Genomic DNA, 18,830 nt, shown 5'->3' with positions numbered 1-18,830 from the left:
TTCTGGCAGATGATGTTGAGCAAAGGAGAGGGTGAAAAGAACAGAGAGAGGGTGAGATAGAGCGGAAGAGCAGGATTTTAGGACCCGTGGGCTGATGCCGTCAGGACCAGTTGCAGAATCAGAGTCGAGGTTTGACAAAAACTTTTCCACCTTGTCAGGAGAGAAGGACACAGAGTCCAGGAGCAGCTGGGTACGACTGGGTAAGGTGGGTACAGAGAGAGATGGGTATGGGACACAAGATTTTTAGGCAAACACAGAGTTGAGGCATTTGGCTTTGTCACGTGTGGAGCCAGCTGTGTCGCCGTTTGAGGTAAGGGGGGAGGGGGGGGGAGCTGGAGGGGGAACAAACACCAGAAACGGATTTGACCAGACGCCACCAGGATTTGGAGCAAGGAGACAGGTTTGAGAGTTCAATCTTGAGAGTGGAGAGATATTGTTTCCTGGCACTCCTGAGGGTAGACACACACTTGTTCCGAGCTTGGTGGAAGGAACTGAGATTGCCATCAGTTGGATTAGCCTTACAAGAGGCAAAGGCAAGTTGTTTCAGGGCAACTCCCTCACCACAAGATTCCGTGTACCATGGGCGGGAGGAAGGGTATGACAACTGAAGACGAGATGGGATAAATCTGTGCAAGAGAGAGAGCAATTTACTTTGGAAGAATTCCCAGGATGAGTTGATGTCAGAGGCGGTAGAGATGGGAGACCAGTCCAGATGATTGATGGCTGCTTGAAGACCGTGCCAGTTGGCCTGAGTGAAATGCCAGACTCGTCGACGCTGAGGAGGCTCTCTGAGAATGGTCAGAGAGATGTCCACTTTAACAAGCACATGATCAGAAGAACCGATTGGAGCAGAAGAAAAGCAGCAGACAGAGCTTTGATGAAGATCATCAATTTAAATCATAATGAAATGGACAATTTGATGTTTCCATGGCAACTTTTTGGGTGGGGGCGGGTTGGGTCCGGGGTGTATTTTGCAAGTATCCTGCTCGGAATGGCGTTTTTTTGGTTTCACTGTTTCGTTTGCTTTGTGATTCTTGTTTTTTTATTGGGTTGCCAGGATAGTCCAGAGGTTGGTACACTCGCTTCTGAGCTGTCTATCCTGGGTTTGAATCTCAGCCCAGCTTTATAAATTGTCATCCAGGTGTTTTATGGGCAGGCGATTCATCAATGTTTGTGCTGTCCTTCGGATGGATGTTAACCAGGCGTCCCATCTGTTGGTATTTGTTGGTGGACCTTAAAGATCCCACCAATTGTAGGCAAGCTATCGCTGGCACCATGGTGAAAATACAAATCCTTGTTCTAACCTGCAGGGGGGCACTGCATCAGCAGCACAGCTGCACCGAATCAGTGCATTTTGCTACCTGTAGCCATATTGATATGAAAGAATACGTTTTTAAAAATTTTTAATAACAAAATATGTCACATCATTGACACATAAACACTAGCTTGTATATACTCACACTATGCTACTATACCTTGTGCTGTAGTTTGTTACACCACACTATAATAACTATAGCTGCACCATGTTGAACACTCAGTGTTGCATATCTGCCTAGCATGCATTGGCCTGTACTAATCTGCTCAATGTTATAACATTCTGCAACAGGTGTAAAACTGTGCACAATGCTGTGCACTGTGTTGTATTGTGCAGTATTAACCTACACTATACATGCTGCACTGCCCTTCGCTGTAACCTTGTACTAGCAGAGTACCTACCCTACGGGCGATCTCCTTCCAAGTGTGCAACATGTTCTTCTGGCACATTCCTTTATTTTGGGCGGTGTATAATCAACAGACCACTGGCTGCCTCAATCCACCCGAAAAAAATAACCCAGGTTACGTATTTGATGCAAAAATAAGCAGATGTGCATATATAATACATCAGGGTGATATATATAACTCGGATAATTCTGATTGCATCCTCCATCCGCTCTCCCCAAATGAAGGAATGTCAATATGGGTGTAAAAGAAATTTTTTTTTAGAACTTGATGAAATCAAACAAAACGTACACAGGCACAATTTTAGGGTTCTCTCATTAATCCCTCAAAGATTCGGCTTCGTTGGTCATGTGCTCTTGGAGGAGTACATGAAGCATACATACCGTGAAATGGGGTGAATCGGTTCAGCAAGGTGAATGGGGACACAAACTGAAAAAAAGTTCAGAAACTTTTTTCGCTGAAAATTGATAACCATACAGATTTGTTGATATTTGGGTTGAAAGGCAAGTTGTTTGCTGGGATTTCCTGGGATTCCTGTCTCATTTTTAAAAAAGCAACTTATAGTCCCTATTAACCCCATATATGGGTTTAATAGGAATAAATAGGATTTTTATGGCTGTCCCTATTCACCCCGTTTTACGCGTGAATAGGGACAGTCACTAATACAAAAAAAGAATAATCAAGAAACAATCCTGAGTTTCCAACTTATTGCTAAATTGATAGTTCAGATGGATGCACATAATATGCACCCATAATATAAACCACGGTGCCAATGAAAAAAAATATGGGATAAAAAGTTTCTCCAAAACTCCCTATTTCTTGATTATTATTTTTTTGTATTAGTGACTGTCCGTAAAACGGGGTGAATAGGGACAGCCATAAAAATCCTATTTATTCCTATATAACCCGTATATGGGGTTAATAGGGACTGTAAGTTGCTTTTTTTTTTAAACAAGAGAACTCTTTCAACCCAAATATCAACAAATCAGTATGGTTATCAATTTTCAGCGAAAAAAGTTTCCGAACTTTTTTTCAGTTTGTGTCCCTATTCGCCTTGCTGTCCCTATTCAACCCATTTTACGGTACATACATACATACACACATACACACATACCTGTCTAATTCATCTCCTGGAATCCCTCACTCATTCATCTCTTGGGATTGCATGCCTCCTGCCTCATTCATTTCCTGGGATTCCCTGTCTCACTCATCTTCTTTGATTCCCTGCCTCATTCATTTCCTGGGATTCCCTGCCTTATTCATCTACTGGGATTCCCTGCCTCCTGTCTCACTCATTTCCTGGGATTCCTTGCCTCATTCATCTCCTGGGATTCCCTCCCTCCTGTCTCACTCGTCTCCTGGTATTCCCTGCCTCATTCATTTGCAGGGATTTCCTGTCTCATTTGTCTCCTGGGATTCCTTGCCTCAATCATCTATTGGGGTTCCCTGCCTCCTGTCACTCATCTCCTGGGATTCCTTTCCTCATTCATCTCCTGGGATTCCCTGCCTCCTGTCTCACTCGTCTCCTGGTATTCCCTGCCTCATTCATCTGCAGGGATTTCCTGTCTCATTTGTCTCCTGGGATTCCTTGCCTCAATCATCTTCTTTGATTCCCTGCCTCATTCATTTCCTGGGATTCCCTGCCTTATTCATCTACTGGGATTCCCTGCCTCATTCATCTACTGGGATTCCCTGCCTCCTGTCTCACTCATTTCCTGGAATTCTCTACCTCATTCATCTGCAGGGATTTCCTGTCTCATTTGTCTCCAGGGATTCCCTTCCTCATTCTTTTCCTTGGATTCCCTGCCTCATTCATCTTTTGGGATTCCCTGCCTCCTGTCTCACTCGTCTCCTGGTATTCCCTGCCTCATTCATCTGTAGGGATTTCCTGTCTCATTTGTCTCCAGGGATGCCATGCCTCATTCATCTTTTGGGATTCCCTGCCTCCTGTTTCACTCATCTCCTGGGATTCCTTGCCTCATTCATCTCCTGGGATTCCCTGCCTCCTGTCTCACTCGTCTCCTGGTATTCCCTGCCTCATTCATTTGCAGGGATTTCCTGTCTCATTTGTCTCCTGGGATTCCTTGCCTCAATCTTCTATTGGGGTTCCCTGCCTCCTGTCTCACTCATCTCCTGGGATTCCTTTCCTCATTCATCTCCTGGGATTCCCTGCCTCCTGTCTCACTCGTCTCCTGGTATTCCCTGCCTCATTCATCTGCAGGGATTTCCTGTCTCATTTGTCTCCTGGCATTCCTTGCCTCAATCATCTATTGGGGTTCCCTGCCTCCTGTCTCACTCATCTCCTGGGATTCCTTTCCTCATTCATCTCCTGGGATTCCCTGCCTCCTGTCTCACTCGTCTCCTGGTATTCCCTGCCTCATTCATCTGCAGGGATTTCCTGTCTCATTTGTCTCCTGGGATTCCTTGCCTCAATCATCTATTGGGGTTCCCTGCCTCCTGTCTCACTCATCTCCTGGGATTCCTTGCCTCATTCATCTCCTGGGATTCCCTGCCTCCTGTCTCACTCGTCTCCTGGTATTCCCTGCCTCATTCATCTGCAGGGATTTCCTGTCTCATTTGTCTCCTGGGATTCCTTGCCTCAATCATTTATGGGGGTTACCTGCCTCCTGTCTCACTCATCTCCTGGTATTCCCTGCCTCATTCATCTGCAGGGATTTCCTGTCTCATTTGTCTCCAGGGATTCCCTTTCTCATTCTTCTCCTGGGATTCCCTGCCTCATGAATTTCCTGGGATTCATGGAGGTTAATGTTTGGAATGAATCAATAAAAGGTTTATCATTTTCATGGCTTATAATGCGTTGCAGTACACCACACAGACATCCATCAGGTATTATTTACAGCATATACTTTATCCTGCAAATAATCTCCATTCTCCATCCACCAGAAAAGAGGGCAAACTTCCAGCAATATAATTATTAAAACGGCAGAGAAGGCCTTTTTTCCAGCAACTGATGAAAGTTAATGGAGAAATAGCATAGATGACTGATGTGACGTCACAAAGTGTTATTTGTTAAATGAGAGGGAAAATAGTGTGCATGGATATGGGGGGTGGGGGGGGGGGATTATTTTTGGTATACGAAGTCGAGGCTCATGGAAGAGCAAGAACACAGAACAGTAACTGCAGGGTAGAGGGACACAACAGAGGGACACTTGCAGGAAGAATAAGAGTAAGGTTGTCTCCGCACACACACACTCCGCACACACGCACACAATCGCGCCTCCTGTCTGCGAACCCTGGCCAAATCACCTGAATTCATACCCGCCGTACAAAACAACATCAAGCTCACCCTGTTCAATACCCGGTCCCTCAACAACACATGCCTCATCCTGAACGACTATATCCTGGAAAATAAACTGGACTTTCTCTGTCTCACTGAGACCTGGCAACAACCTCTGGACTACTTCGCACTCAACCTCACCACACCCAATGGATATTCTTACATCAATAAACCACGCTCGGAGGGCCGAGGTGGTGGAATTGCCGTTATTCACCGACAAGACATCAGGACCAGCCTCATCTCCATCGCATCTGCTCCATCATTTGAACACCTGGCTTTTAAACTCTCTGGTCACACACAGTCAGTCATGGCTGTCGTCTACCGCCCTCCCAAACCACACCCATCATTCCTGTCTGACTTCTCCTACTTTCTGACCCAGCTCTGTTCCCTCTCCCCCTCAATCCTCCTCCTCGGTGATTTCAATATCCACATGGACTCCACTGACTCCACGATAACCACTGACTTCACTGATTTACTCACCTGCTTTAACCTCACTCAACATGTCAACTTTCCTACCCATAACCGTGGTCACATTTTGGACCTTGTCTGCTCTACTGGACTAATTTTGCACCATCTCTCTGGCTCCGACCTCACTCTCTCTGACCACTTAGCCATCACTCTGACCATCAACATCCCCACCCCAGCACCAAGGCATTATCGCACTATCAACTTCCGTAAGCTAAACGCTCTTTCACCTACCTCATTCTCATCCACCCTCTCTGAAAAAATGTCCACTTCTCCCTTCGTTGACCTCCACACCCCTTCTGACCTCACTGACTACTACAACCACACTCTCTCCTCCTGCCTTGACCAGCTTGCGCCTATAAAAACCAAAACAGTTTCTTTCACCCATTCTGCTCCCTGGTTTACCCCTGAACTCCGCCTGATGAAAACTCGTGCTCGCCAACTTGAAAGACTCCGCAATAAAACAGGTCTCACAGTTCACTCCCAGGCCTACAAGGACCACCTACAACACTATAAAGATGCCCTCTCCCACGCCCGCTCCGCCTACTACTCTCAAATTATCCACTCTGGCTCCGGAAACCCAAAAGCACTCTTCTCTACAATAAACAAACTCATCAGCCCCCTGAACACCACCACCCAGTCATTCACAGTAGACAACTGCATCTCCTTCCTTTCATTCTTCCAAAGCAAAATTGACAACATCTACAGCAGCTTAACCACCACCGCACCCGCTCCCCCTCAAACCACCTGCCCCCCCTTATCCTGCCATCCCCTGTCTCAATTCTCCCCAGTCTCCCCTACTGACCTCTCTGAACTCCTCATAGGAATGAAAACTGCCACCTGCACTCTTGACCCCATCCCCTCCAGCTTTGTCAAGGCCTCCCTTCCTGCTCTCTCTCCACTTATCATTGCAACAATAAACTCCTCCCTGTCTACAGGCATCGTCCCACCGTCCCTCAAAATTGCTGCTGTTACCCCCATTCTGAAAAAACCTGGTCTAAACCCTGACACCCTAAATAACTTCAGACCCATCTCCAACCTACCCTTTCTGTCAAAAGTTTTGGAACGTGCTGTAGCCACTCAACTCAAACATCACCTCTCTGCCAATAACCTGTATGAAACATTCCAATCTGGCTTCCGCTCCAACCACAGTACTGAAACTGCTCTCCTCAAAATCACCAACGACCTTCTCCTCTCCTCTGACGCTGGCAACCTCAACATTCTCGTCCTCCTCGACCTCAGCGCCGCCTTTGACACCATCGATCACACTATCCTCCTCACCCGACTTGAAACCACCTTTAACATTACCGGCACTGCCCACTCTTGGATCAAATCATACCTCTCTGACAGACGCCAGTTCATCTCCATCAATAACTGCAAATCCCCCACTGCTCCCCTCCCCCAAGGTGTCCCCCAAGGTTCAGTTCTTGGCCCCCTCCTCTTCATCCTTTACCTGTCCCCCCTCGGTCACTTAATCCGCCGTCATGGTCTCCAATTCCACTGCTTCGCCGATGACATCCAGCTTTTCATCTCCACCAAGTCCATCTCCACCGCCACCCACTCTATCCTGACAAACTGCATCACTGAAATAAAATCCTGGCTTCAAATCAACTTCCTCAAACTGAACTATGATAAATCTGAAATAATCATCATTGGCCCAAAAACGCTCATAAAATCCACCCATAACTTCGCCCTCAACTTCGCCCTCAACATCCCAGTATCCACCTCCCCTCACATCCGGAATCTTGGCATCATCTTTGACCAAATCCTCTCCTTCGACAAATACACTAAACAGATCACAAAGACAGCCTTCTTTCACCTGAAAAACATTGCCCGTCTCCGCTCATCCCTCTCCTCCGTGGCTGCAGAAACCCTCATCCACGCCTTCCTCACTTCCCGTCTGGACTACTGCAATAGCCTCCTTTATGGTTCACCCTCAACAATCACCAATAAACTCCAATACATTCAGAACTCCGCTGCCCATCTACTCACCCATTCCCGGACCCGTGACCACATCACCCCCGTCCTTTACAAGCTTCACTGGCTCCCCATCTCCCAGAGAATCCAGTACAAAATCCCCCTCTTGACCTACAAAGCCCTCCATAACCTGGCCCCATCCTACTTGGCTGACCTCCTCTCCATACACACTCCCACCCGCAACCTCCGCTCTGCTGGTACCAACCTCCTGATCCCAACCCCCCCCCCCCCCCCATCCGGAACAAATTTAGATCCTGGGGGGACAGGGCCTTCTCCATCGCTGCTCCCACCCTCTGGAACTCACTACCTCACACCATCAGAGACTCCTCCTCACTCACCACATTCAAAACATCACTCAAGACCCACCTGTTCAACACTGCATTCAACATTTAACCCACAGCATCTAACCCCTGACTATCTCCTCTCCTTCTCCCTCCTTTGTGCTTTGAATATTTCCCTATTGATTCTTCTTTTTTTGTAATTGTTTTTATGTTTTGCTATGCATTATGTTTTGCACTCTGTCAAAGCGCCTTTGGGCTTCCTGAAAAGCGCTATATAAAAAAAAATGCATTATTATTATTAAGAGGATGAGGAGGACACAGAGGATGAATAAGCTGAAACATAACAGGATAGGGCTGAAAGAACAGGAAAACCAGAAAGGAAACAACCAGAAAGATGGGTGGAGGGAGGAGAGAAAAGCTAATAAACAGGAAAAAAGGGAGTGAGCTTGGCAAGGGTCAATGGGTGTAGCAAAGATCAAGAATATGGATGGAGTGACCTGGGGAAGAGGTGAGCTGCCATCTTGAAGCCATGGAGGGAAGGATGGCATTGAACAGACTGAGGAAGTTGGTTCCCCGAAGAAGTTGGTTCCACAGGTGAAAGAGAAGAGATTAATAATAATAATAATGCATTTATTTTATATAGCGCTTTTCAGGAAGCCCAAAGACGCTTTGACAGAGTGCAAAACATAATGCATAGCAAAACATAATGCATAGCAAAACATAAAAACAATTGCAAGAGTTTAGGAGTTTCACCAGAGGTGGGTGAATGGCGGAGACCGCGTGCTCCATTGAGACTTTATCTGGATTATATTTCATTTTGTATTTGAATTTAAGGCTCAGGGTGTGGTTTGTACATAAATCATGTACATTAGTAGACATCAATGTACTTTAATGTAATTTACAAGGACATTTGTACAAGGTGGGTAAATACTTGGGACTTGAACCTCGGTTCGGAACAATGGCAGCCACTGGTTCATATGGGAACACGAAGCAGGTGAAGCCATGTAGTTAAGCAAAAAAAATCAATAATTCACAATTCCTACAATATTGAAGAAGCACGAATGACAGGTAACCAGGAGAGGTGGGTGGGTCTCATTGGCAGTAGAGTAAACTAGCCCAGGTAATGCAGGCCTAGAGAACATTCAATATGTCTGCACAATGTTTGTGGCAAGCAGCCCCTCTATGGTATAGGTATTCCAGGCAGCCCCTATATGGTATAGGTATTCCAAGCATCCCCTCTATGGTATAGGTATTCCAAGCATCCCCTCTATGGTATAGGTATTCCAGGCAGCCCCTCTATGGTATAGGTATTCCAAGCATCCCCTCTATGGTATAGGTATTCCAAGCATCCCCTCTATGGTATAGGTATTCCAAGCATCCCCTCTATGGTATAGGTATTCCAAGCAGCCCCTCTATGGTATAGGTATTCCAAGCAGCCCCTCTATGGTATAGGTATTCCAAGCAGCCCCTCTATGGTATAGCTATTCCAAGCAGCCCCTCCATGGTATAGGTATTCCAAGCATCCCCTCTATGGTATAGGTATTCCAAGCATCCCCTCTATGGTATAGGTATTCCAAGCAGCCCCTCTATGGTATAGGTATTCCAAGCAGCCCCTCTATGGTATAGGTATTCCAAGCAGCCCCTCTATGGTATAGGTATTCCAAGCAGCCCCTCTATGGTATAGGTATTCCAAGCAGCCCCTCTATGGTATAGGTATTCCAGGCAGCCCCTCTATGGTATAGGTATTCCAAGCAGCCCCTCTATGGTATAGGTATTCCAAGCAGCCCCTCTATGGTATAGGTATTCCAGGCAGCCCCTCTATGGTATAGGTATTCCAAGCAGCCCCTATATGGTATAGGTATTCCAAGCATCCCCTCTATGGTATAGGTATTCCAAGCATCCCCTCTATGGTATAGGTATTCCAGGCAGCCCCTCTATGGTATAGGTATTCCAGGCAGCTCCTCTATGGTATAGGTATTCCAGGCAGCCCCTCTATGGTATAGGTATTCCAAGCAGCCCCTCTATGGTATAGGTATTCCAGGCAGCCCCTCTATGGTATAGGTATTCCAGGCAGCCCCTCTATGGTATAGGTATTCCAGGCAACCCCTCTATGCTATAGGTATTCCAAGCATCCCCTCTATGGTAGAGGTATTCCAAGCAGCCCCTCTATGGTATAGGTATTCCAGGCAGCCCCTCTATGGTATAGGTATTCCAGGCAGCCCCTCTATGGTATAGGTATTCCAAGCAGCCCCTCTATGGTATAGGTATTCCAAGCATCCCCTCTATGGTATAGGTATTCCAAGCATCCCCTCTATGGTATTGGTATTCCAAGCATCCCCTCTATGGTATAGGTATTCCAAGCATCCCCTCTATGGTATAGCTATTCCAAGCAGCCCCTCTATGGTATTGGTATTCCAAGCATCCCCTCTATGGTATAGGTATTCCAAGCATCGCCTCTATGGTATTGGTATTCCAAGTAGCACCTCTATGGTATAGGTATTCCAAGTAGCACCTCTATGGTATAGGTATTCCATATTGGTATTCCATATTGGTATTCCATGGTATTCCATATTCTATGGTATTCTATGGTATTCCATATTGGTATTCCATATTGGTATTCCATATTCTATGGTATTCTATGGTATTCCATATTGTTCACACCAGTGGTGTTCAATAAGGCAAAAGTAGCATTTTGGATTGCTGGTTGGCTTCTCTGTTTGCCTGAGAACTTGGGTTCTTGTATTTAAATGTAAAGTGAGTGACCTTTATTCACAGGTAAATGCCATGCGATGGCCAGGTGGCACAAACACCGTCCCTCAATCGATGTGCAGCGAGCCGTGCCGTCGGGGCGAGCGGAAGAAGGTGCGCAGCGGGCGGCCATGTTGCTGGCAGTGCGAACCGTGCGAGGGTTACCAGGTGCAAGCCGACGAGTTCACCTGCAAGGACTGCCTGTTTGGCTGGCGTCCGACAGTCAACCACACGACTTGCGAACAGGTGCCCATTGTCAAGCTCGAGTGGCACTCGGCATGGGCGGCGGTGCCAGTCTTTATCGCCATCGTTGGCATCATCGCAACGCTGCTCATCATCGGAACCTTCGCCCGTTTCAACGACACACCCATCGTCCGGGCATCGGGACGCGAGCTGAGCTACCTTCTCCTCAGCGGAATATTCTTCTGCTATGCCGTCACGTTCTGCATGATCGGTGCTCCGAGCCCCGCACTTTGCTTCTTTCAGCGACTTTTCCTGGGCATGGGCATGTGCATCAGTAACGCGGCGCTCCTTACGAAGACGAACCGCATCTACCGTATATTCGAGCAAGGAAAGAAATCGGTTGCAGCACCGAGGTTCATCAGCCCCAGCTCACAGCTGGTCATCGCCTTCAGCCTCATCGCGATGCAACTCCTCGGGGTCGCTGTGTGGTTCATCGTCATCCCCCCGCACACGACCGTAGATTACGGCGAACATCGCTCGTGGCCCCCTGAGAAAGCCCGCGCCGTGCTCACGTGTGACGTATCGGACCTGTCTCTCATGTGCTCGCTCGGGTACAGCATCCTGTTGATGGTCACCTGCACGGTGTACGCCATAAAGTCCCGAGGCGTACCTGAGAACTTCAACGAGGCAAAGCCCATTGGGTTTACCATGTACACTACCTGCATCATTTGGCTAGCGTTCATTCCCATCTTCTTCGGCACATCCAAGTCCCCAGACAAGGTGAGATTTGGAGAGCTAAGCCGGAAGAAGTTGCCTTGATCTACTGCCCTACTAACCCCTTTACCTATCTTGCCTTTTGTTGCTATCCTCTTACAAAATTGTCTTTTTGGTCTTAGCTTCTGGGCTCTTTTTGACATGATAAGTCTTATTTTTCTTAACATTATTGAGTCGAGTCTTATTAACAGGAAATGTCTTTTGAAATGGATTTCCATGAAATGTTAACGAATTCACTCATCGGAAGAAACACAAGAAGTGTACACAGCAAGCAAGGCAATGGACGAATATGAGGGGAAAGGATAGGATAACCCATGCATGTTTTGAGGGACTGGGGAAGGTCTTGATAAATAGCAGAGGGAGCAAAACCAGAGGAAGCACTAGAAAACAGAAAACAGACACAGAAACAGAAACAGAAACAGAAACCAACACAGAAACAGAAACCAAAACAGAAACAGAAACCAACACAGAGAAAACAGAAACCAACACAGAAACAGAAACCAACACAGAAACAAAAACCAAAACAGAGAAACAGAAACCAACACAGAGAAACAGAAACCAACACAGAAACAGAAACCAACACAGAGAAACAGAAACCAACACAGAAACAGAAACCAACACAGAAACAGAAACCAACACAGAAACAGAAACCAACACAGAAACAGAAACCAACACAGAAACAGAAACCAACACAGAAACAGAAACCAACACAGAAACAGAAACCAACACAGAAACAGAAAAACAGAAACCAACACAGAAACAGAAAAACAGAAACCAACACAGAAACAGAAACCAACACAGAAACAGAAAAACAGAAACCAACACAGAAACAGAAACCAACACAGAAACAGAAAAACAGAAACCAACACAGAAACAGAAACCAACACAGAAACAGAAACCAACACAGAAACAGAAACAGAAACCAACACAGAAACAGAAAAACAGAAACCAACACAGAAACAGAAACCAACACAGAAACAAACAGAAACAGAAACCAACACAGAAACAGAAACAGAAACCAACACAGAAACAGAAACAGAAACCAACACAGAAACAGAAACCAACACAGAGAAAACAGAAACCAACACAGAAACAGAAACCAACACAGAAACAGAAAAACAGAAACCAACACAGAAACAGAAACCAACACAGAAACAGAAACCAACACAGAAACAGAAACCAACACAGAAACAGAAACCAACACAGAAACAGAAACCAACACAGAAACAGAAAAACAGAAACCAACACAGAAACAGAAAAACAGAAACCAACACAGAAACAGAAACCAACACAGAAACAGAAAAACAGAAACCAACACAGAAACAGAAACCAACACAGAAACAGAAACCAACACAGAAACAGAAACAGAAACCAACACAGAAACAGAAAAACAGAAACCAACACAGAAACAGAAACCAACACAGAAACAAACAGAAACAGAAACCAACACAGAAACAGAAACAGAAACCAACACAGAAACAGAAACAGAAACCAACACAGAAACAGAAACCAACACAGAAACAGAAAAACAGAAACCAACACAGAAACAGAAAAACAGAAACCAACACAGAAACAGAAACAGAAACCAACACAGAAACAGAAACCAACACAGAAACAGAAACCAACACAGAAACAGAAACAGAAACCAACACAGAAACAGAAACCAACACAGAAACAGAAAAACAGAAACCAACACAGAAACAGAAAAACAGAAACCAACACAGAAACAGAAACAGAAACCAACACAGAAACAGAAACCAACACAGAAACAGAAACAGAAACCAACACAGAAACAGAAACCAACACAGAAACAGAAAAACAGAAACCAACACAGAAACAGAAAAACAGAAACCAACACAGAAACAGAAACAGAAACCAACACAGAAACAGAAACCAACACAGAAACAGAAAAACAGAAACCAACACAGAAACAGAAACAGAAACCAACACAGAAACAGAAACAGAAACCAACACAGAAACAGAAACAGAAACCAACACAGAAACAGAAACAGAAACCAACACAGAAACAGAAACAGAAACCAACACAGAAACAGAAACCAACACAGAAACAGAAAAACAGAAACCAACACAGAAACAGAAACAGAAACCAACACAGAAACAGAAACCAACACAGAAACAGAAACCAACACAGAAACAGAAAAACAGAAACCAACACAGAAACAGAAACAGAAACCAACACAGAAACAGAAACCAACACAGAAACAGAAACAGAAACCAACACAGAAACAGAAACAGAAACCAACACAGAAACAGAAACCAACACAGAAACAGAAACAGAAACCAACACAGAAACAGAAACCAACACAGAAACAGAAAAACAGAAACCAACACAGAAACAGAAACCAACACAGAGAAAACAGAAACCAACACAGAAACAGAAACCAACACAGAAACAGAAACCAACACAGAAACAGAAACCAACACAGAGAAACAGAAACCAACACAGAGAAACAGAAACCAACACAGAGAAACAGAAACCAACACAGAGAAACAGAAACCAACACAGAAACAGAAACCAACACAGAAACAGAAACCAACACAGAGAAACAGAAACCAACACAGAGAAACAGAAACCAACACAGAGAAACAGAAACCAACACAGAAACAGAAACCAACACAGAAACAGAAACCAACACAGAAACAAACAGAAACAGAAACCAACACAGAAACAGAAACAGAAACCAACACAGAAACAGAAACAGAAACCAACACAGAAACAGAAACAGAAACCAACACAGAAACAGAAACCAACACAGAAACAAAAACCAACACAGAAACAGAAACCAACACAGAAACAGAAACCAACACAGAAACAGAAACCAACACAGAAACAGAAATCAACACAGAAACAGAAACCAACACAGAAACAGAAACAGAAACCAACACAAAAACAGAAACCAACACAGAAACAGAAACCAACACAGAAACAGAAACCAACACAGAAACAGAAACCAACACAGAAACAGAAACCAACACAGAAACAGAAACCAACACAGAAACAGAAACCAACACAGAAACAGAAACCAACACAGAAACAGAAAAACAGAAACCAACACAGAAACAGAAACAGAAACCAACACAGAAACATAAACAGAAACCAACACAGAAACAGAAACCAACACAGAAACATAAACAGAAACCAACACAGAAACAGAAACCAACACAAAAACAGAAACCAACACAGAAACAGAAACCAACACAAAAACAGAAACCAACACAGAAACAGAAACCAACACAGAAACAAACAGAAACAGAAACCAACACAGAAACAGAAACCAACACAGAAACAGAAACCAACACAGAAACAGAAACAGAAACCAACACAGAAACAGAAACAGAAACCAACACAGAAACAGAAACAGAAACCAACACAGAAACAAACAGAAACAGAAACCAACACAGAAACAGAAACCAACACAGAAACAGAAACCAACACAAAAACAGAAACCAACACAGAAACAGAAACCAACACAGAAACAGAAACAGAAACCAACACAGAAACAGAAACAGAAACCAACACAGAAACAAACAGAAACAGAAACCAACACAGAAACAGAAACAGAAACCAACACAGAAACAGAAACCAACACAGAAACAGAAACCAACACAGAAACAGAAACAGAAACCAACACAGAAACAGAAACCAACACAGAAACAGAAACAGAAACCAACACAGAAACAGAAACCAACACAAAAACAGAAACAGAAACCAACACAGAAACAGAAACCAACACAGAAACAGAAACAGAAACCAACACAGAAACAGAAACCAACACAGAAACAGAAACAGAAACCAACACAGAAACAGAAACCAACACAGAAACAGAAACAGAAACCAACACAGAAACAGAAACCAACACAGAAACAGAAACAGAAACCAACACAAAAACAGAAACCAACACAGAAACAGAAACCAACACAGAAACATAAACAGAAACCAACACAGAAACAGAAACCAACACAAAAACAGAAACCAACACAGAAACAGAAACCAACACAAAAACAGAAACCAACACAGAAACAGAAACCAACACAGAAACAGAAACAGAAACCAACACAGAAACAGAAACAGAAACCAACACAGAAACAGAAACAGAAACCAACACAGAAACAAACAGAAACAGAAACCAACACAGAAACAGAAACAGAAACCAACACAGAAACAGAAACAGAAACCAACACAGAAACAGAAACCAACACAGAAACAGAAACAGAAACCAACACAGAAACAGAAACCAACACAAAAACAGAAACAGAAACCAACACAGAAACAGAAACCAACACAGAAACAGAAACAGAAACCAACACAGAAACAGAAACCAACACAGAAACAGAAACAGAAACCAACACAGAAACAGAAACCAACACAGAAACAGAAACAGAAACCAACACAGAAACAGAAACCAACACAGAAACAGAAACAGAAACCAACACAAAAACAGAAACCAACACAGAAACAGAAACCAACACAGAAACATAAACAGAAACCAACACAGAAACAGAAACCAACACAAAAACAGAAACCAACACAGAAACAGAAACCAACACAAAAACAGAAACCAACACAGAAACAGAAACCAACACAGAAACAGAAACAGAAACCAACACAGAAACAGAAACAGAAACCAACACAGAAACAGAAACAGAAACCAACACAGAAACAAACAGAAACAGAAACCAACACAGAAACAAACAGAAACAGAAACCAACACAGAAACAGAAACAGAAACCAACACAGAAACAGAAACCAACACAGAAACAGAAACCAACACAGAAACAGAAACCAACACAGAAACAGAAACCAACACAGAAACAGAAACCAACACACAAACAGAAATGCCACCAACTTCTCTTTGACTAGAGAGTAAAGGTCTGTTTTTCTGTTTTCTGGGAAATGCGAATGATATGAAGAGCTTTGCATTCTCGGGCATCCAGTCAAGACGTATGTGAAGTGAAGACTCCAGCACATGGATATAGGGCAGTGCTTCAACGAACTATGGACAAAGGCCTAGCAGGCTGCGAGAAGTTCAGATTTACGAAGGAAGGACCTGGCATGATGGAGGATGTCCGCTTTGCGACTGGCTTTGATATGTGGTCTGCCATGGGAGAGGTCATTGCTGATGGGAAGGAATAGAGTAGCAGAAGAAGATCAAAGACTTCACAGGAAGGAACACTTTGCGGCAGAAGCAACATTTCCATTGCTGCCACTCGCAGCAAAGGTACAAGGTACACTAATGATTTCAGCACTGTCTGTAGACTCTGTACGTGGTAGGGCAATGGGTTTCCAGGATAAAATTCAAATTCCCTAATGTAAGGATCTATTGACACGTGTTCCCTTTAAAAGAGGCACCTTGTGATGTAACATCCTTGGATCATGATACCTGTAGTTTGCAGGAAGTAACCAACCCAATTGTGATTGCTTGAACCATCTCCCGGGAAATTCTAGCTGTGCCGTAACATCGTCCGTTTGGTTAAAGTCACATTTGTCGGTTTATAGGATATGTAAATATCATAGTTTTAGCCATTTTAATTGATGCTCTGCAATTACCAGCATTGAGTGTGCCTCTGGGAATGCATCCAATGCGGTTCGTTATTCCTGCGGCTTTCCTGTTTCTTTTTTTGCGGATATTCGCGTGGGAGCTTTTCTTTTTCCAACAGGCTGCCATGAAGAGTTACATTTTGTTTGGGTGTTTTATGTTGCTTTGTACGGATACTTGTACAGAGGATATACCCCAAACGGAGCGCAAGCGGGAAGCAAAGCGTTCTTTGGGATTCCTGGAATACCTAGAGGAATATGGTGATCGCTTTGAGGGATAATGTGAATAGGTCAGCATTAAAGTGGGAGATGTTGGCCGGCTCTGAATAGCAAATGGTGTGCAGAGCAAAGGTTCTCTCAATGTCATTTGACATTTCAAAATTCATCTCAGATGTGCACTTTTATTGGAGGCAACCCCTCGCCCCTCACATGGCATTTAATAAGGTTCAGAGGGTGGTGTCAGGTAATTCTCAAAATCCCAAACTTTGCTTACAGACTTTGGTATTGCAAAGTATAATTTGGTATTGCAAAGCAAAGTAACTGCTTTTCTCATTGAGTGCTGTTGAGTTTCCACGATGATTCTGGAAGGTTCGATTCTGACCCTGACGGAGTCATACCGAAGACTTTAAAAATTGTAGGCGCTGCTACCTCGGTTGACTCTCAGAATTTAGAGGATAGAGTACGGTCAAACACCGTGGTCACCACTTCAAATGGCATGTTTGGGGAGGTGGAATCCTTAAAAACACCATGATTGGAAAGAAAAGCGCCCTAACAACAACTACACGGCACAGTGTAGAACCACCTTTCGAGGCCATTTTTCCCCTCAGAGCAGGGGTTGGCCTTTTTCGGGCACCCTGGTCCCCTTTTTGAGGCAGTGTTTCATGGCCAGATGCCCTTCCTGCCACCAACCCTGTTGGTCACCTCTTGTGACACACAGGGAGTGCCTCACCTAACCCTCTCACATACCAGTGAGCTGGTACTCAATTTGCCGACCATGGAAGGATGACAGGCCGAGTCAACTCACTGGCATTAATTCAGCGATCGAGCGGGATTCAAACTCAGGATCGCAGGATCCCAAGCCGGCACCCAAACCGCTAATCCAACAGCAGGCCTTGACGGCACAGTGTGTTCAGAAAAAAAACATGTTCCCCAAGGTGTATCTGTCTGTATGAGTTTGTTTTGTAGGTAACAGCTCTTCTATCAGCCTTAGAGCCTCAACAGAATATAATGAAACACTTAATTATTTGTTGGTGATTATGGTGTCACAACAGAAACCAGAGAGGACAAAGACTGCATGTTGGATCTCTGTGCTGAGAATGGCTCAGGCGAATGTTAACGCTACATTTGGCCAGCACCCAAGGAGGTTGTATTCTTGAAAAGCACCTTACAGTACAACGAGAAACCGAACCATGTGAGCCAACCATAGCAGCCATCATGCATATTGCAAAGTAGGAAAAAAAATCCCTTAAAAATACCAGAGGATCTTCACCATGGCTCTCAAGTATTACAATCCATTTTGCAGAAGAAGGGCGATGAATCCAAGTAACAGGACTCGCTATAAGAGAAGCAGCAACTACCCAAACTAGAGAGTCGATAGAACATGGACAAGAGAAGCAACGCTACGCAGTGTTCAAGTATATTATTCAAGCGAAATAAAATAAAGATTTTAAAGGTCATATTTAAAAAATTCCGGAAGTTTTATCTCTATTGATGCAGTCTTATTCACCACCTTACATAACATTTCCAAATACTTCAAAGCTAAAGGGTTTTGGAAGTGACAAGAAGGTGATCTGTGTTCTATAGTGTTCAAGTATATAATTCAATTTAA

The 18,830-nt window shown here is 44.3% G+C and overlaps 1 protein-coding gene across 1 annotated transcript in view; it reads left to right on the top strand.

Moving 5' to 3' along the window:
- The window catches only part of LOC137425664 (metabotropic glutamate receptor 8), a 574,551-nt gene that overhangs the window by 522,728 nt on the left and 32,993 nt on the right, over window positions 1-18,830 (top strand). Inside the window, exon 9 of the mRNA XM_078776933.1 lies at window positions 10,516-11,451. Coding sequence (XP_078633059.1) covers window positions 10,516-11,451 — 936 coding nt within the window. The remainder of the gene's footprint in view (window positions 1-10,515; window positions 11,452-18,830) is intronic.

Source organism: Myxine glutinosa, chromosome 4, assembly GCF_964187855.1.
Source record: "Myxine glutinosa chromosome 4, kmMyxGlut1.1, whole genome shotgun sequence".
NCBI lineage: Eukaryota > Metazoa > Chordata > Myxini > Myxiniformes > Myxinidae > Myxine > Myxine glutinosa.
This window is presented reverse-complemented; position numbering and strand designations above follow the sequence as displayed.